General features: G+C 57.3%; 1 protein-coding gene across 1 annotated transcript in view; it reads right to left on the minus strand.

Moving 5' to 3' along the window:
• Positions 1 to 18,691, minus strand: part of SPTBN2 (spectrin beta, non-erythrocytic 2) — a 31,912-nt gene that overhangs the window by 3,988 nt on the left and 9,233 nt on the right. The window contains exons 9-32 of the mRNA XM_040639474.1: positions 17,398 to 17,515; positions 16,733 to 16,891; positions 16,112 to 16,414; positions 14,858 to 15,011; positions 13,797 to 14,667; positions 12,125 to 12,262; positions 10,996 to 11,752; positions 10,187 to 10,389; positions 9,718 to 9,808; positions 9,336 to 9,482; positions 6,929 to 7,192; positions 5,484 to 5,708; positions 5,080 to 5,169; positions 4,475 to 4,735; positions 4,259 to 4,389; positions 3,838 to 4,042; positions 2,948 to 3,322; positions 2,018 to 2,262; positions 1,811 to 1,921; positions 1,546 to 1,646; positions 1,070 to 1,266; positions 574 to 716; positions 413 to 488; positions 285 to 335 (exon numbers count right to left, since the gene is read on the minus strand). Coding sequence (XP_040495408.1) covers positions 285 to 335; positions 413 to 488; positions 574 to 716; positions 1,070 to 1,266; positions 1,546 to 1,646; positions 1,811 to 1,921; positions 2,018 to 2,262; positions 2,948 to 3,322; positions 3,838 to 4,042; positions 4,259 to 4,389; positions 4,475 to 4,735; positions 5,080 to 5,169; positions 5,484 to 5,708; positions 6,929 to 7,192; positions 9,336 to 9,482; positions 9,718 to 9,808; positions 10,187 to 10,389; positions 10,996 to 11,752; positions 12,125 to 12,262; positions 13,797 to 14,667; positions 14,858 to 15,011; positions 16,112 to 16,414; positions 16,733 to 16,891; positions 17,398 to 17,515 — 5,416 coding nt within the window. The remainder of the gene's footprint in view (positions 1 to 284; positions 336 to 412; positions 489 to 573; positions 717 to 1,069; positions 1,267 to 1,545; positions 1,647 to 1,810; positions 1,922 to 2,017; positions 2,263 to 2,947; positions 3,323 to 3,837; positions 4,043 to 4,258; positions 4,390 to 4,474; positions 4,736 to 5,079; positions 5,170 to 5,483; positions 5,709 to 6,928; positions 7,193 to 9,335; positions 9,483 to 9,717; positions 9,809 to 10,186; positions 10,390 to 10,995; positions 11,753 to 12,124; positions 12,263 to 13,796; positions 14,668 to 14,857; positions 15,012 to 16,111; positions 16,415 to 16,732; positions 16,892 to 17,397; positions 17,516 to 18,691) is intronic.

Genomic DNA, 18,691 nt, shown 5'->3' on the forward strand with positions numbered 1-18,691 from the left:
TCCGGGGCTGCTTCTCTCCCCGTGGCCCATTGGCTTCATCCCCAGTGCCGGACCCCTGTGGGGAAAATGGAAAACAATGTCAGCGTCAAAGGAGAAAATGGGAAATACCTCGCCTGAATGTCATGAAGCTTGAAGTCCAAGAGCTGGTCTTCCCGGCCCCTGTGTCCTTTGTCCTTTGGGCCCCCACCCCCTCCTATGCCCAGCATCACCACCACCTGGCTCGCACCCCTCTGCACCCCTTCATCTCTCGGTTATTAACACCCACACCTGTGGGAGCAACTCACAGGTCCTTCTGGGAAGCTGCCCTGCTCAAGTCTCTGTTGTTCCAACAGGGGCTACAAGGACAAGAAGCTGTAAGAAGATGTGCAAGGCGGGGGGGGATGATGGGGGCGCACAGGGCAGCGGGGGTCACCTGCGGGGACTCTGCGTCTGTGCAGACTCCATTAACGCTGGCCTGCTCTGTGGGTGCCGGTAGCCGGGGGTGGGTTCTGGAACAGCGGAAGTCAACAGAACAGTAAGCCCTCGGGTTGCTCAGACTCAGCCTCCTCTTTGCCCAAGTGTCCCAGCTCTCACCCGTCCCAGGCGGCGTCGGGAGCCATCCGGCCGTCCGCCAGGTCTCCTTCAGGCCGAATGGCTGTGGGCTCTGGAGCAGGCGGCTGTTTCCTCCGTTCCTCCTCCTCCCTCTTTCTTTTCCGCTCCTTCTCCTGCTCCTCCAGCTGTCAAAACATTCTGGGATCAGAGCATAGAAGGTCTCATTTAAGAGGACCAGGGCACAGGGGAAAGCTGGCATGCCTCAGCTCTAGCCTGATGAAACAGAAAGGATGAAAAATGTAATTCCAAGAGAAGGTGGGGATTAGAAGCCACGGAGGAGATGGTGTCTCTTAGCGTCACCCGGTGGGGGGGTGGGACACTGATGGCTCCTAAAGCTGGGGTGACAACCAGCATTCTTGGCTCACATCTGGGAGAGGCTGGCGCAGTGGGAAGAGAAGACACGTCTTCTTCAAGCAGGAGAACACAGGCCTGGGGCAGTGGGAGAGGGTGGGCATTCCTGGGGTCCCCCAGCCCTCACCGCGGTGAGCTTCTCCAGCGCGCTGAAACGCTCCTCCCAGGCCACCGCTGACTTCTGGAAGGCCTCATGCCGCTTGATGAGGCTTTCAACTTCGTCGACTGTGCAACCCAGCTCAGCACTTCGCACCAATGGCTCTTGGCTACACAGCCAGGCCTCTGCCATACCCGCGTCTCTCCCAAATACGAGCACCTCCAGAACTGCAGGGGTTGGGAGGGGGTCACAGGGAGATGGCAGGTTAGAGCACCGGCAGGGCACTGTAGCCACAGCCCTTCGAGAACAGGGACACGGAGGAAGCTAGTGTCCCAGGGCAGGAGCACAGGGCAGAGCCAGGCAGTGCCAACGGTGGGCACCTTGAGTTCCAGGCCCAGGCCTCTTGGTCTCACATACGCTGGAAACTACAGGGTACGAGACCCCCAGCCCCTTCTCCTGAGGCCTGGGGTCCACAGCCAAGCTCCCTGGCCCCCATCGCAGCTCACCAAGCTGGAGCCAGTCCATCTTCTCCTGCCACTTGTCTGCTGTCTCCTGGCGCCGTGCCTGCAGCTGAGACAGCTTCTCTGAGATCTGGGGGGGCAGAGACGTGAGTTAGCCCCCAGTGGGACCTTTCCAGGGTCCCTGGATGACTCATATAGGGAACTAGTGATTTCTGATGTCAGGATGCAGGCAGTTCTGGGAGAAAGTTGGAATGGGGAAGTCCCTGAACAGTACTGAGGGGAGGGAGAGAGATTTCTATGAAGGAAGAATGAAATGAAGGAGGGAGACTCAGAGGAGAAATNGAAGCAGGCGGCACGGGCCTCGATTTCTGCCTTGATGCCCTGGTGGTTCTTGATGACCAGGTCTGCAGAGGACACATCCCTGGGGGCACAGAGACCACATTACCGCTGTGCCCATGACCCTATCCCGGCCACCAGTCCACAACCCTTGGAGGCCGCGGGGCCCCGGGGGCCTCACCGGGGCCGCTCCTGGGCATCCATCTGCAGGTTCACCCCATCCATCCACAGCATCAGCTCCCGGACGGCCTTGAAGAAGCGGAACTTGTCCGTAGTGTCCAGCAACAGCTGGCGGCGGGCAGCAGAGCTTCCCTGAAGCTGAGTCCAGGCCTCGGCCACAGCCTGCATGTGGCGGCCGATCTCCTCAGCCTTGTCTCCGGCATAGGCCTTCTGGAGCCGGTGGCCATCGTCCTGCACCTGCTGGACCTGCGGGGCCCCGGCTCAGAGTGAGGTAGAGCTGGGGAGGACTCCGAGGAGCTGGGGTCTCCCAAGTCCTGGCCTCTGTCCTCCGCCTCCTGTCCATTTTACCAGCCTGAGAAGCAGGAGGCAGAGTGGGGGTGGCCGGCAGGGGGTGGGGGTTGCTGGGAAAAATGAAGGCTGGTGCCCAGCGTAAGCCTTGTCACACCCTGCCCTGCTGGTCTCAACACAGGGCCTGGGGAGTGTGGGGGAGCAAGCCTTTAACAGGACCACTGGCCGGTTGAGCTTATAGGGGCCTGGCCAGGACACGCGGGACCTCAAAGATTGCTAGAATGAGATCGTCAGCCAAGAAGGGACGTGGGAAGTGGCTGGGTTGATTGCAGGAAGAAGCTCTGCTTATTTGGAGGTCCAGAGCTCGAAGCTGGGTGGGACCAACAGTTGGATTCCAGTACAATATGAAGAATCCAGCCATTGGGACCATCCGAAAAGGTCATGGGCCCTCAAGAAGGCTTGTTTGTGGACGCCATGGCTAGATATCCCCTGAGCAGAGAGGTTTTCCTGGAACCGTTCTAACCTTGTCCCTAAGTGTCCCTCTAGAGGATACCATCCTCCTCACATTTCTGTGACCCCCCCCAACTGTTTCCCACCAAGTCTCCCCGGAGCCAGCCCCCAACTCGCCACGCCGGGGGCGGACCTGGGCGCTGAGGGCCTGGATGTCGTGCTCGAAGGCGCAGTGCCGACGCTGCAGGGCCTCGGCCCCGTTGAGATCGCGGCCGGTCCCGTCGGGAAGCTGCTGCTGCTTGTGCTGCACCCGCGCCAGGGCCTGGCGGGCGCCGTGCAGGAAGCGCTGCAGCTCGTGGGCCGCAGCCAGCACCTGACCCCGCGTGTCCAGCAGCTCGAGCAGGTCAGCCCAGGCCTCGTTGAGACTGTCTTTCCACTCGGCCACGGTGGCCCGGGCGGCATGGCCCCCGGCGATGAGCCCGTTGGCCAGTGTGTTGGCACCGTCCACACGCTCCTGCCCGATGGTACTCGTGTCCCGGGAAAACTCTCGGAATTTGTCCCGGAGCATCTGGAGGGGACACGGACAGTGCCGTGACGCTGGTGGATGCAGTCCCCGCCTAACGGGTGAGTCTCCTCACCCCAAACCGAAAACCCATTCCTCTCCCCACGTGACACGGGCCAAAACAGGTTTCTTCCGTAGGGTGACTGGTTTCCATTTATCCCAGATGTGACTGATGCCCCCGGCCCTCAGCAAAAGCATTGGGGGTGCTTGGAACCTTTGGCCTTCAGACAAGGATGCCCTAACTATGGTCCATATATCTGCCCTCATAAGGGTCCAAGCCCCCAAACTGCAGAGGAACCTCAAGTCTCCCATGCTATTGAGTTCTGTTGGGAAAGAATGATTGGAAATTTCCTTTTTGCCCACATCTACATGCAGCCCCATGACCTCCATTCTGCACAGTTCTTCAAATACCCAAGGACAGCTGCTCAGCCTGTTGTCGTGCGCCCTGCCCCTGGACCCTCCCGGTGGGTTCTCTACTCCTCCCACGGCTGCTCTGCGGCTGGCGTCCACCCTGCACTCACAGTCACGTGCTCGTAGTCCTGGCCCAGCTCGTGGGAGGCTGCCACCACCTCGCGCTCCTGGATCCACTGCTCCAGGTCATCCAGCTCGCGGCGGAGCTGGCAAAGCCGCAGGTGCTCCTGCAGGCGCTCCCGCCGCTCTCCGGCCAGCTCCTTGAGGCTGGCATACAGCTTGTCCACCTGGGCTTGGCGGATCGATATCCGCGTGCTGTGGGAGCGGGGCAGGCACCGCGGGACTCAGGGCGCTGGGCTCTGATCCCTAGCCTGTCCCATAGAGTCCTGAGCCCTCTGGCCCCCCCAGCTACCTGCCAGGTCTCTGCTCGTCCAGCTCTCTAGACAGTTCTGTACGCGTGTAGTACCGAAGGCTCTGCACTCCCCGCACCACCCCGGAACCGGCTCCCGTCCCCGCAGGGGCTGTGCTCACCTCTCTGGGTGGTCGTGGTCAATCATGTCCTGGCTGCTGGCTGCCAGCTGGTGGACGGTCTGAGCGTAGTCGGCCAGGGCTTGCTCCAGCCCCTGATGCTTCTTCACCTCCGCCTGGGCGCTGAGCTCGTCCTGGGGATGACAGCGGGCATCAGGGAGGAGGGTCTGCGGGGAGAGAGCAGCAGTCCCGCAGCCTGAGCTCTGCCCTGCCTCTCACCTTGGCTTTCTCCTGGCCCATCATGTGCAATTCCTGCTCACCCATCCAGGCCTCCGCCTCGGCGGCATCACGGTAGAACTGCTGCGCGCGCAGGGCCGCCTCCAGCCGCTTTCCTCGCAGCTCCAGCTCACGGCTCAGGCGTTTCCACATTTCCTGCAGCTCGGCCAGCTCAGGGCCTGCCGCCACCGCGCCCAGAGCACGCTGCCGCTCTGTGAGGTCCGCGATCCGGGGCTCATGGCCCTGTATCTCCTTCTGCAGGGTCTGTCCACGGTGGCAGAAGAGGACACTTTGACGGGGACCCCTCATCCTCCCGTCCCCCTTATACCTGCTCCACGTCCTCACTCCCAGTGCTCTTTCTCCCTGCGTCCTCCTCACTTGCCCCCTTCTCTGGTCTCAGGTTGTGTTGGTAGCACCCCTTCAATCCACCGGATCTGCTATGGAGGGAACCACCCTCCTGCAGTGAGGGAAGGCCCACCCCTGAAGTGTAGGATTACACACAGCCTCAAGGGGAGCCAGAGAAACCCCAAGGTTTTTAAAGAAAAGACAAACTTCTGAGTCTGGGAGGCTCTTGGGACCTTTTCTTTTGCCCGTAGGCTTGGCCTCACCTGGTTTTTCTTCATGAGAAGCTGGACACTGGGCAGGTCCTTGCCATGTTCCATGGAGCTAGCCATGGGCAGCCGCTCTGTCACCCACAACTGCATGAGAAAGAGGGGGTCAGTGGAGGTCCAGAGGGCAAAGCAAGAGTAGGGGTTGGACAGTGGGGAGACCTGGGGGAAGGTTTTCTAGGGCTCCTGGTAAGTGTGTGCTGGGAACAGTCATCTCTAAGTCTGGGGTAGAGACCTAGAAGACAACCCCAAGAGTCCCTGGAGGGTCTGTGTTCAATGCCAGAGGGAAGAGAAAACAGCACTGCTGGCATCTCCCCAGCATCCAGGAAGAGACTAGAAAGCGAATGGCAGGGAGCAATTTGCCATGATGACAACTCTATCCCATCCCAGACTCAGTGACTCACAATCTCGTCCTCCACGTCCCGGTGGAACTGGTGCTGCTCGCGAGAGGCTTGCAGGCGCCGGCAGCGCTCCTTCATGGGCTGGCACAGGGCCCGGAACTTCTCCTCCACGGCCCTCGAGGTCCTCTCCACCTCCCCTGCGCCCTGGTCCTCCTGGGCCAGTGCCGTCGCCTGGGCCTGGATGGCTTCCACCTCCTTCTCTCGCACAGCCATCTCCCGTTCCAGCATCTGCAACCCGGGGAGGAGGGGAGGGTGTCAGCGCACGTCTGCCTCCAGACTCAGAGGAGATGCCAGTCTCTGTGTCGCCAATCGAGATTTCTTACCACCGGGGTTCACCCTAGGGAGAGCGTCTCCTCATGGCCTAGCTTGGTGGATCTCAAGCTTTAATATATAAGAGTCCTGGGGGCGGGGCTGTGAGGACTGGGCCCGTTATCAGCTTACTGCCTGTCAGGCCCAAATTCACCTCGGTTCCAGGTACATCTTACCCAGTTTTGAGACGTTGCAACTGAACCCTGTCAACATTTCTCATCGCCCGGTGGTGCAAAGCTCGGCCTTGTGAGGGGGCGCTAGAGGGACGCCACGAGGCGCAGGAGGGGAAGGTCCTATTACGGTTCCAGTGTGCCTTTCTTTCTGCTCCTGAGACACCACTGCCCGTGGTGTGCAGGAAATCCAGGGCTCTCGCCCTCCAGCAAGTTCTGCTGGCATCCCAGTGGCAACTTCCTGCTGGCCAGTCTTGGCCTGCCAGCTTTAGACCTGCTTGGTCCCTTGATACCCCGGCAAAGTTCTACGACATCCCTCGGGCCTCGGCCCTCTCCACTGAGGTCTGAAACTCAGCTTTGGGGTGGTGGCGGCGGGGGGAGGGCATCTTGTTCCTCCTTGGGTACCCCTTCTCAGCCCTGGAAGTACTAGCTGCTCCCCACCTCTGCTATTCTGTACTCTCTACAGCAGGGATCAGCAAATCCGGCCCCCTGCCTGTTTTTGTAAACAAAGTTTTATTGGCACACAGCCACACCCATTACACATATAATTTTACATATTGCCTATGGTGGCTTTTGCCCTACAAGAACACAGTTCTTGTGACAGAGATCATATGACCTACAAAGGCCAAAATGTTACTGTCTGGCCTTTTTTAGAAAAATGTTTTCTGATTCCTGCTTTTGATTTCTCTTTACCCTTTTTGGTAGTTAAACACCTTTTACTAATTGATACTTCTTTTTAACCAAGTTTCCTTGTTCAAGTTAGAGTATGGGTTCTGTCTCCTGACTTTACTCTGACGGATACACGCTTCTAGAGATTCTCATACGGTGGCCCATGGACCTCACTTTGAGAACTACCAGGAAAGATGTTGCCTGTGTGGCCTGAGAAAGGCCGCCTAAGTCTCAAGAGCTACAGACTCCCTCCTCCTTTCTGCTGCGGTCCACCATCCCCATCACAGGCCTGCAGAGCACCTGCTGCTTCTTGAGCAGAATGTTGACGCTGGTGAGGTCCTTGCCATAGTCGTCGGAGTGCAGCTGGGCCTGCAGGCTCTCCAGCCAGCTCTCCAGCGCAGAGCAGCTCTGGGCAAACAGCTCGGCTCGGTTGGCATCGAAGAGGCTGCGGGCCTTGGCCTGGGTGGTGCTCTCCAGCCTGTCCCAGCGCTTGTGCAGGTCCTCCAGCTTCTCGGACACCAAAGCTTTCAGCTCCGGCTTCTCGAGGGTCAGCTCCCGCCCTTCCTAGCGGGTGGGACACAGAAGGGGTCAGTGTCAGAATTAGATACCACTGAACTTCATGGGTCAGTAGCAGACCAGGGAGCTAAAGGGCGGTAGGAAACTGAGGTGTAGGCGATAATTCCAAGTTCTTGGGTATTCTCCACAACACACTCGTCTCAAAGGTTTCAAACCCCTACTAAACCGCAACCCATGCCCCCCCCATCCCCCCCGCCACTACTGACCATGCCCCACTTGTTCAAGGTCCGGCTCAAACCTCATTTCAATGAAGAAACCACAGAGACCTTTCCTATGTTGAGCTCCCTCGTGCTTCTGGCTTCTGGGGTTGGGCACACGGTCTTGTGGATCTGCCATCCCCTCCTGTTTCTCAGCGGGTCAGCCCTCACCTGAGTTATGTACACACGACCCCTCCCAGCCTCTCTGCTTGAGGACTCTGGTGGCTGGGGAGGTGAGGGAAGCATGGGCTCTTGACCTGTATGCGAGGCAGAGCAGAAGTGCCCGGGAATTACTGCCCTAGCAAGCAGCCCCCCCCCAGTGACAGACCGGGAGCTGGCGGAGAAGTACTCAGCGTCCTTGTGCCTTGGCCTTGGCTGGGGTAACGGTGACGCACGTTCTACGCTGTCTCCCCGGGTGCCTCGTTTGGACTGAGTGCCAGTTGCCCACCGGGGTGACTGTCACGGCAGGGGACCCGTTACCGAATGCCTTCCCTTTTCCAGCCCAGCTCCCCACTCCCCTACTGGTGTTTTCTGTGCTCATCTCTCATATCAGTGGGCCGCACTAGAAACCTGTTTCAGGGTCCGCTTCCAGGAGACCACAAACCACGGTGCTGCCTTGAGGCCATTTTATGCACGGCTGCCAGGATGAAGAGCCAGAGTCTAGCGCTGCTTCGGTAACTTCAGGAATCTTCAGCACAAGCCACATGTCGACAAGTGATCAAGGCTTTTCATGACCTGGCCGACCAGGCTTTTCCCAGCTTTTCTTCCATGGGGCCCCATTCCACATTCTGTGTTCCTGCCAGACTGACTTACCCCCTTGTTCCCACACAGGCACCCCACTTCCACGCCTTGGGTTTCCTGTTTGCACTGTTTTCTCTACCTAAAAACATCCTTTCTCCAGTATCTCTGCTTGTCCAAATTCTACTCATCCTTCGGGGACTGCCCTGGAGGCTCCTGCTTCTAGGATTCCTGTACCTCCTCTCTCCTTGTAAACAAATTTTTATTGGCACGTAGCTTTACGGGCACACAGAGAGGGCCCAGGCTTTATCAGGCCCTCTCTTACTGTGTTTGCCATATTTAACGGAGGTGTTTGTGGCTCTGTCTCATAACCTGGCTGTAGTGTCCTTTCTCAAGGGTGGAGCCCGCAGTGGAATTGTCTTCATTCTCCTTCTCGGTGCCCAATACGATGCTTTGCATATAGTAGCACCAAGTAAATATTTGCTGAACAAATGGAAACACTAGATATACACTGGTCTCCTCTCCCCAACCATCATGCCCTTGAGGGAAGGAAAGTGTCTTTTTATATACCTTGCAGGGCGCTCAGCACACATAATGTCACCTGGGAAAACTTGCTGAGTTGAAATAGTTTGGTCTATGCTCAGCTCGAGAGGAAGTGGTGGGTTTGGAGACCAAGTACCAGGAACAATAAGACTCAAAAGCAAAAGCAAGGGCTGGCAAACTGTGCTCTGTGGGCCAAATACGGCCCCCACCTGTTTTTATAAATAAAGTTTTATTGGAACACGGCTACACTCAGTCATCATGTATTCTCTATGGCTGCTCTTGGGGAGAGTTGAGTAGTCACAGCAGAAACTCTGTGGCCCGCAAAGCCGAAAATATTTACCATCTGGCCCTTGGCAGAAGTCTGCTGACCCCTGCTGAAGAGCGACAATACATTCTGCTCCCGACCCAGGGGTAGTTACTGAGTCGACCCAAAGCGGCAGTTTGGCTCCCTACGAATTTGTGCTTTCCCAAAGTTCTGGAGTCGCTGTCTCACAGACCTCAGACTTTTGTTCCCCAGACCATAGGTTTCCATCTTGGAGGTTTGGCACCAGAGACTCCATGACCTCTAACCCCGGAAGAACCACAGCCTGAAGCCAGGATCCTGTCCGAAGGCGGCCCGGCTCTCTTCTTGCTGCTGCTGTCACACCACTCACCTTGTCGACCTTGTCCAGCCAGTCTTTGTTGGCAGCCAGCTCGGCCATGAACGCCTGGTGCTTCTGCCACTTGGTGTGCAGGTTGCGGGCCTCGTCATAGGACACGTCCTGGGCTGTCAGCATCTTCTCGTCAATCCACAGCTTCAGCTGGACCGAGCACAGAGCAGGGGTGAGGGAGGGCAGAGCATATTTTAGAAGCAGTGAGGCACAGGGGGTGGAGGTGAGCTGGGAGAAGTGGTGTGTGTGAGGAGAAGCTGTGCATGGGTCCGCTTATGCAAGGGATCCCGCGATGGACGTATTCTAGGCTCAGAAAGCTGGGGCATGTTAGCAAAGGGATGGCTGGGGAATGTCGGAGGGGACATAGGGGAACAGAGAGCCTCACCTCGTGACAGTCTTGTAGGAAGTGCTGCTGCTCTCGGTTGTCCCGAAGACGGCCCAAAAGCTGCTGCACCACTTCCTGATTCTTCTTGTGTCTGTAATGACAGTCCCTCGTGAGGCCCTCGAACTTGCCGTCAAAGGGTTATGACCCTCTACCTAACCTAGAAGCTTCCGGTCCTCTTGCTACGGGGCAATGCCTTCCGGGAGCGCTGCAAGACAAGCCGGGATTACTGATGTCCGGCCTCCAGCTAGGCCAGTGGGCTTCATCTCCCCTGGTGTGGGGGAGCAGAGCTTCCCAGCTCGTGGCTTAGTCCCTCTCTGACCACTAAGTTCTTCCTCCTCTACTTTTCGTCAGCCCCCCCCGCCCATCTGTCTGCCTGTCTGCATTCTCCAGCTTCATCAGCGAAACAGGCCAGGCTGTTCTCGCTCACTTCCCCCCCGGGGCTCCCATTTACCCACCGTCTTCATCCTACCTCCTCTCGATGGAGTCGGCCTTCTCCTGGATCTTCTCCGCATGGATGTTGCCTGCAGACACCAGCTGGCGCCCAGCCTCCAGCAGCCCGCGTATCCGCTCTCCGTTGGCATCCATGGTGCTCATGAAATCTTCCAGGTTTTTTATGGCAGCATCAGCAGCTTGGAGCGTCCCTGGCATCTCCGTGTGGGACAACACGTACTCCTGTGTGGGAGGAGAGGTACGCAGCTCACTTCTCAAAGGCACTTGTCGACCTTTTGGAAGGGACCTACCGAAAGGATGCGTCAGACGTGGAGGCCAACTGGGGAGGGGAGGGTGGATGGTCTGGCTCTAAAGACGGTGCGGGGGGTTCCTGATTAGGCCACAGGCTCGCAGAGTGACAAGGGAGCTAGGCAGGGGGACCTTAACAGCCCAAATCCTGCTCCAAATTATTTCTGGCCACCGATTTGATTTCACAGTTACACAAGTCAGGTTTTCTATTTCTTCTTAAGTCAGCTTTGGTAAGTTATAGTTACATTTTTTTTTTAATTGTTAAATCTTTTTTTTTTTTTTAAGGTAAGCTGTACGCCCAATGTGGGCCTTGAACTCACGACCCTAAGATCAAGAGTCACACACTCTACTGACTGAGCCAGCCAGGCACCTACATTTTTTTTTTTTACTCCTATATTTTTCTCGCATATTTTGTCTATCTTGGTTCCTCAATTACTCCACCCGCTGCCATTTCCTCCTCATCTACCTCTCTTGTCCACATTTCCCTATCCCCGGTCCCCTCATCTTCCTGGGTGGGACTGTGTGTCCCTAGGCTCTCACCTGGCTGCTGAGCACACCCTCAGCCTGGCGAGCATCCCTCAGGAAGCCTTGGAAGCCATGGGCCTGGGCTAGGCGGCCTTGCCGGCTCTCCCACATGCGGCCCAGCTCCTCCCAGCCGGTGCCCAGGGCTTCCAGTCGCTGCCGTAGGAAGAGGCACTGCGGATCAGCCTGGTCCCGGGTCACCTCCTCACCCAGCGCCCGGAGCCGGCTGTATTCGCCGCGGGCCCGTTCCACCTCTCCCCGCAGGGCTGCATGTTGAGCCAGGAGGGCCTCTGCCTCAGGCAGGGTGGCTGGCCCTTCTTCAGAGGCCACTGAGGTCTGCGTGCGACCGAGCCACGCCTGGAAGTCATCTAAGCTGCGCAGGAAGTCCTGCAGCCGCCGCGCCTCACCCAGTGACTCTTCTCGGCGTCGCATGGTGGCCCTCAGGTCTTCCCAGCCAGCTTGGACTTCTCCAAGCCGGGCATTGATGGCAGGGGCTTGGGCGGGGTGGCCAGCGGCCAGGGCATTTGCCTCTCGAGTCAGTTCGCCCACCCGGGCGGCGATGGCCTCCAGGTCCCGCTCGGTGCCGGCCAGCTTCCGCTGCAGTGCCAGCACCCCGGCCAGGTCATTGCCCAGACCCTGGGTGGACTCGATGACCTTGGTCTTTTCTCTCATCCAGGCCTGGGTCTCTGTGCACTCTAAGTGGTAGTTCTGAATGCTCAGGGCTGACGTCAGAGCTGCCTTCTTGCCGTCGGCCAGGGTCCGAAACTGCTGCCACCTGAGAGCGGAGGGAGGGTCTGCTGTCTGGAGCTGCTCCGCTTCCCTGGGCTGTCCGGGTATATCTGGAAGCTTCTTCCCTGCCTCCCTCTCCTTTGGGATATTCCACCACCTGCTTCTGCTGTGTTAAAGAGGCTGCTCCTGGCTCATCCTCCCTTGACTTCTTGATTGCTCCCTGTCCAGGCACAAGCCTTTTTGGACTACCTTCACCCCTTTCATTTCTTTCCTCATTTCCCACCTCTGCCCCACAACATATTCCAGATGGCCTTCCTTCCTCCTTTTTAGCCTCTGTACCATGCCCTATAGGAAGGACCCCCTTCTGGCGGCCATCCCCATCTGCTGCACCCTTCTTGGTTCCCCTCCCCAAGCCCACCTGTGGTTGAGCTGCTTCTGGGTATCGACAATGCTGTCCCTGCTCGGGGGTTTGGCCTTCAGCAACTGCTCTGCAATGTCATTCACGGCAGTAATCCGGGCTGCGAGGGCGTTCATCTCAGGCTCCAGGGTCTCAAACCTGAGCAGGTGGAAGAGGGTGGAAGAGGTGGCCCCAGTCATGGAAGCGGTGATGCACCAGCCCACCTCCCCTAAATGCCCAGGAAAATGCCTCTCTGTCAACGTGCCGCTGATTTACAGGAGCCGCGGCAAATCTTAACCTGTGAAGTCTGCAGTATCTGTGCGTCGAGTGGGGAGCCCCAAGTCTACTGGCCCAGACCAGGAGAAAAACAATCATCTCTAGAGTGACTCAATAAGATGGTGGAAGTTAATCAACAGGAACAGTTGCAAAAGCAAACGGACACCTGGCCCAGCACCTCGTTCTTCATGAGAACCTCCCTATTCCTCCTGGGACTGACCCCTTAGCCGCCTACGTGGGTCCCATCCTACGACCGGGTGTTAAAAAACGAATTGATAACCAAAAATATTTGTTTGAGTGATAAGGATGTGAAGCATAACTTCTGTGGTATTCTCACAGTCTGCAAACGGTTTCTGTAAAGGGCCGGATAGCAAATATTTCAGGCTGTGTGGGCCATAAGGTCTCTGTCATGAGTATTTAGCTCTGCTGTTGCAGTGCAAAAACAGCTAGGGATGGAATGGAAGTGAATGAGCCTGGCTCCATTCCAATAAAGCTTTATTTAAAAAAAAAATAGGCAGCAGGCTGGATTTGGCCCCAGAATTATAGTATGCTGATCCCTATCGTACGATATCTTGAAAACTTAAAAAAAAAAAAATCTTTAAATACATTTCTAAAACCACCAGGAAATTTGACTATAGAATGAGTAATAGATGATATCAAGGAACTGCTCATTTTGTTCTATGTGGTAATGGTATGGTGGTTCTGTAAGAAAAATGTCCTTTCTGAATGATTTTAAGATGCATTATTCTGTAAATAAAGCCACTTGATGCGGTTAATCAGCATACCTGTCTAAAGGTTTGTAACATCAAAGCCTCAGCTATTTGAAGTCCACACATATAATTAAAAAATAATTTACTATATTCGAGAATACTTCTTCCTATTTCTTAGAGGACACATCGTGGGGAACACAGAAGTGAAATGATAATCTGGGGATTTGCTAATTTTTAAAATGAAAAAAAAATCAAATATAACAAGACCCTGACAATTACTGAATTCGGGTGATGGGGATATAAGAGTTTGTGGTATGTTTTCTCCTTTTGAGGATGTTTGACATTTTTCATGGAAACAAAACCCAGACAACCATTAAGACTCAAAGAGTTGGGGGCACCTGGGTGGCTCAGTCGGTTAAGCGTCTGCCTCTGGCTCAGGTCATGATCCCAGAATCCTGGAATCAAGCCCCGCATCAGGCTCCCTGCTCAGTGGGGAGCCTGCTTCTCCTTCTGCCTTTGCAGCTTCCCCTGCTTGTGCTCTCCCTCTCTCCCCTCTCTCTCAAATAAATAAATAAGTAAATAAAATCTTAAAAAAAAAAAAAGACTCAAAGGCTCATAGCAAGAGCAGGCAGTTAGCGGGGGGCCCACCGCCCACACAGGCCGTCCCACTCACCAGCCCTCCTGCAGGGCGTCCGCAGGGGTCCTACCTTTGCTGCACGACCTCCAGGTCCTCCAGGCGCTCAGGCAGGGCCAGCCCATTGAGCCACTGCTCCTTCTCCTCCACCCACAGGCCGCAGGCCCCGGCCTCGCTGAGCATGGTGTAGAGCGCCAGGGCCGCTTCCAGGGCCCGCGCGCGTTCGCCTGCCCGGGCCTGCAGCTGCTCGTAGTGCCGCTCCAGGCTAGGCACCCTGCCCTGCACCTCTGGTGTGTGGCTCAGCGCAGGGGGCAGGGCAGCGGCCTGTTCCCTCAGGGCATCCAGGGCTGGCCGGTGGCTCCGGATCTCCTCCTCCAGGGCCCGATGCTGTCGGGCCAGGGCCTGCGTGGAGAACTCGTCGTGCCCCAGTTCGGGGCTGGACACCAGGCGCAGCGCGTCCACCAGCCAGGCCTCCATGTCGTTTGCGTCGGCCTGGAACTGGTAGAGGCTGGCGGCCTGGGCGAGCCGCTGGGCACGCTCCTCTGCCAGGGCCTCCAGCCGCTCCCACTGGGCCTGCAGCTCGGCGGTGCGGGCGGCGGCCTGGCCGGCCCCGGGGTGGCCCTCGGCGACTAACTGCTGGCCCTGTTCCAGCGTCAGCTTCAAGGGCCCCAGCCGGCCACTCATCTCGCCCCGCAGGGCCGTGTGTTTGTTGAGCAGGCGAAGGACGCCAGTCAGGTCCCGGCCAGTTTCTGCTGAGGCCAGTAGGTGCTGCTGCTCCCGAACCCAGGCCTCGGCCTCACCCACCTCCCAGAGGAAACGCCAGAGGCGCCGGGACTCCTCTAGCCGGGCCCTCCGGGCAGCAGCTAACTTGCACAGCGCCTCGTAGCTCCGCTCCAGGGAGGCCACCCGCTCTGACACCAGCTGGGGGTCGCATGGTTTGTACTCTGAAAGGTCGGGGCAGAGGGTTGAGAGCTGTAGCCCAGCCACCCCGCTGCCCCCTACCAATCCCTGGTTCTGAATCTCCACCCCCTCCCTAGCTCCGTAACTGCCCATCAGCCCCTCATCCTTCCCGTCCTGGTTTTCTCAGTCTGGCTGTTCTCCTTCCGCCCTGCTCAGCTCTTTCCCAGGGTTCACCTTTGCCTGGGTCGCAGAAGCGCAGCGCCGAGGCGCTCACGGCCCGCACCCTTTCCGCCTGCACGGCGATGTCTGCTTCCACCAGCTCGTGCAGCTGCAGCAGGTCCTCCACTCCAGCCAGATGGTTGCCCAGGTCAGGAGACTGCAGTCGGCCCTGCTGGGACAGGCGGCGTGCCCGTGCCCATTCGGGGGCCCCCAGGTCCCCCCACCCCCCTGCCAGGCCTCTTTCAGGCCCACCGCACGCGGGGGCCAACTTCGCTCCCTTTCCCTGGATCCGCTGCACCTCGCAGCCTCCTTGGGTGGCTTCAGGGCTCACGCCCCGATGAGCACAGCCGCTCCTGTCTGTCGGCCCCCACTCACACACGCAGTGATACCCCAGTTCTGTGCCAGCACCCCGGCCATCTTGTACTCAACCCCCCTCCTGTGGAATGACTGACTTTCTTACAAATCTTGCTCCCAAAATCTCCGTTCCACTCACCTTCTCAGCCCCAGCATTATCGCCACTCTCCTGCGGTCACAGCTCAGCCCCCAGCACCCCAGCAACTCCAGGGTCTCTCCAGGCCCACCCTCACCCCCATCCCTTGCCTAGATGACTGCACAGCCTCTAACTGGCGCGTCGGCCCCCACTTGGGCTGTTCGTGGCCTTCCTTCACATTGTGGTCAAAGTGACCTTTGAAAACATGAAGGCAGAATCATCTCTCTCCTTTCCAAAACCTTCTGCTCACTCTCAGTCCTCCACGTTACTCTGAACAAGACCCAAACCCCTGAGCAGGCCTGGCAGGCCCTGGGGGAGGTGGCTGCTCCCACCCTTACCTCATCTAGGGCCCCTCCTGTGCTTGCAGTGCCCTGGCCCTCCTTCCTATGCTGAACACAGCACGCCTGTGCACGCCCAGGGCGGTCCCTTCTGCCTGCAACATTCCCCGCTCAGATCTCCCCGGGCCGGCTCCTCGTGTTAGTCTGTGTTTCCTCAGAGGCCTTCCTGGACCACTTCACCACTTGGCCCTGCTCAGTTTCCTTAAAGGCTCTATGTCCGCCTGCTATTTTGTGTCATGATAGGCCCATGGGTTTCCTCATCGGCCTCCTCCCACTAGAACGTGAGCCCAGCGAGGGCAGAGCCCTGTTTGCTCTGTGTACCGGCACCGGGGTCAGGGCCCCGCATGGAGACTTACTCCACCACTAAGATGTGCCAAGGGCTCGGACCCCCAGTCGCACGGCTACAGCCCCGCGCCCCTCGCCCCCTCGTCCCGCCGTTACCTTCATCTCTTCCATCCAGTCCATGAGGTAGAGCAGGTCCTGGAACACCTTCTGCAGCTCCAGGTTGAGCAGGAGCCGCTCCCGCCGCGCGGCCACCATCTGCCGCAGGAAGTCCCAGAGGCGTGCCACGTTGTGCTGCCGCGCGGCGATGCGCTTGATGTCATGGTAGCGCTCGGCGGCCAGCTCGGCGGCCACAGCATCCACAGCCTGCACCCGGCCGCTGTAGGCTACGATGTCCGTCTCGATGGCCTCGTGCTTCCGCACTGCCGCCTCGACGGCCGCCAGCTCCAGCCCAAAGTTGTCCTGGGGCAGAGGGCAGGCGAGGGGAAGTGGGGGAGCTCGGGCACCCCGTCTCTGCCCGCTCGCCCCTTCTGCTCTCCAGGGCGCTTCCGCCGCACGATGCCAACTCCACAAGGTGACTGTTTGCTCTCTATCCTGTCCCATCCTGTCTCCCTTTCTCCTGTTCAAGCCTCTGGCCCCTGGTTCTGGGGACTCTCGGTCTTCTCTGTGTGATGGATTCCTTGTTCCTTTAGCTCTCCACGTAACAGGCCTCCTCACCCACCACTCCCTCTCCCATTTCTCCTGCCCGGCCTGCACAGGCCAAGAGCCCCCCCGCTCTACCTGGGACACAAGGCGCTGGTTCTCGCTGAGCCAGGTCTCCCGCATGGCGGCTTTGCGGTCGAAGCGGGCGGCCAGCTGCTCCAGCTTCTCCTGGCGGATCAGCTCGGTGCGCAGGGCCAGCTCGCGCTCGTGCTCCGCTTTCTCCAACCGCTCCCAAGCCTGCGAGGTGGGGGACAGGATTGGTGCTGAAGGACCAGGGCTCAGGAAGTGAGGGCAGGGAGGGGTCATTGGGACTGGGGGGCACGTGACGAGTCCCAGGGAAATTCGGTCTAGTGGGTCTGCGGGATATGGTCAGTTAGACACTTATGCATGGAAGCATGAGAAACGGACAGCATGAGTGCCGTGGAGCACGTCTGCTGACAGATGAGGACTGGAGGGGGAAGGGAACAATGAAAACCACTGGATTTGTTTGTGGTGGCAGGACTGTGGGTGAACCCTATTACTTATATCCATCTTACAATGTTGTCTGTGAAAAAATAAAACAAAAGTAGAGAGAGTGAATTGGGGGCATGCCAAGCAAGATAAAAGGACTAGGGTCTGATTTTATGATGTGCACTTGTATGGAGAGACAGAGGGAGGAGGAAGGGGAACAAGCGTTCCAGTCAGGGCAGTGGGGGCTGGTGTCGAGGACGGGACATCTGTGGGGCGGGGAGAAGGCTGTGCACCTTGTTGATGTCAGAGATGAGCCGGCCCTCGCGCGGCGTGTAGACCTTCTGATTGTTGGCCCGCAGCTTGCTCTGGATGGTGAAAAGCAGAACTTCCAAGTTCCCCTTCTCGGTGAACCTGAGGCAGGAGGATGGGTTGGGGTCAGAGTCAAAGGCCACACAGGCCCCGGGACTCTACGTTTCAAAACGAGGTGTCCTGTGGTGCTTTTCTTCTCATCAAAGCATACATGGTCTCAGTGCAAAAGCCAGAAAATATGGGCAAAGCAAAAAGAACGTAATTTTACACAGATGGGATTATATCAGAACCACGGCTGACGTTTGCTGAGGACTCACCCACCACGAGCCAGGCCCTGCTCACGTCTGGTTCTCACTGTTACCGCGTTCTCTTATCACCTTCATTTTCCAGATGCGAGAACAGAGGCACGGAGAGGCTGAATAAGCTGCCCAACGCTCACGACTGCTCGACCGCAGAGCCAGGATTTGAACTTAGGTACTTTGAATCTGAACACTTAGCCATTTGCTCCCTGCCGTCTACAAATCAGCAGCTCTGTAAACTGCTTCTTCGTTTCCGTTTCATGAATGTCTTTTCATGTCAGTAAGTGCATTTCTTCAACGTTATTTTCAGCGGCTCTCCCGTGACTTATTACTCTTTCACAAAGGTCAGGTGAGTGAACATCCTGGAAGCTCTATCTTTGTTCGGTGCCCAGAAGAGGGCTTTCTGGGACAAAGGGCACACCTCAAATCATTCTTGGAATGTGTAGGAACAGATGTTTTCTGGATTAGTATTAGTTTTGGAGCTGAAGCATATTAACTCCTAAGGAGCTCAATAATAGGCAGACAGAAGTTGTAGCATGTACTGCACAGAGCTGCCTACTGGCGATCCCACACTTGAAAAAAGTCCATTTCTAAGACAGGTAAACAGTCCGAACCTTTGCAGTGTGCACGGCACCAGCCACACTCCCGTGTGGCTGGTGATGACCTGCCCGTCAGATCCAATCTCCCCCATCCCTAAGCTGGGATTGGGTTCTGGGACACCTGGCCAGTAATCTTATCTGAGTGGATTGCGTGGACTCTACCTACCATAGTAAGCACTTCTGCAGCATAACCTTTTTTTTTTTTTTTTTTTAATGGTATCATTATTTTAAAAATTTATCTTGGAACTGCTTCTGGCACTTTGAACTGGGGGAAATGAGCCTTCACTGCATTTCTGTCTTCACTGCCAAATTACCCTCCTGCCAAATTTCCCTCCCAAAAGGCCACCCTAATTTAGGTTGCTTCTGCCATCAGCATGGCT

Source organism: Ursus maritimus, unplaced genomic scaffold (assembly GCF_017311325.1).
Source record: "Ursus maritimus isolate PB19 unplaced genomic scaffold, ASM1731132v1 scaffold_23, whole genome shotgun sequence".
NCBI lineage: Eukaryota > Metazoa > Chordata > Mammalia > Carnivora > Ursidae > Ursus > Ursus maritimus.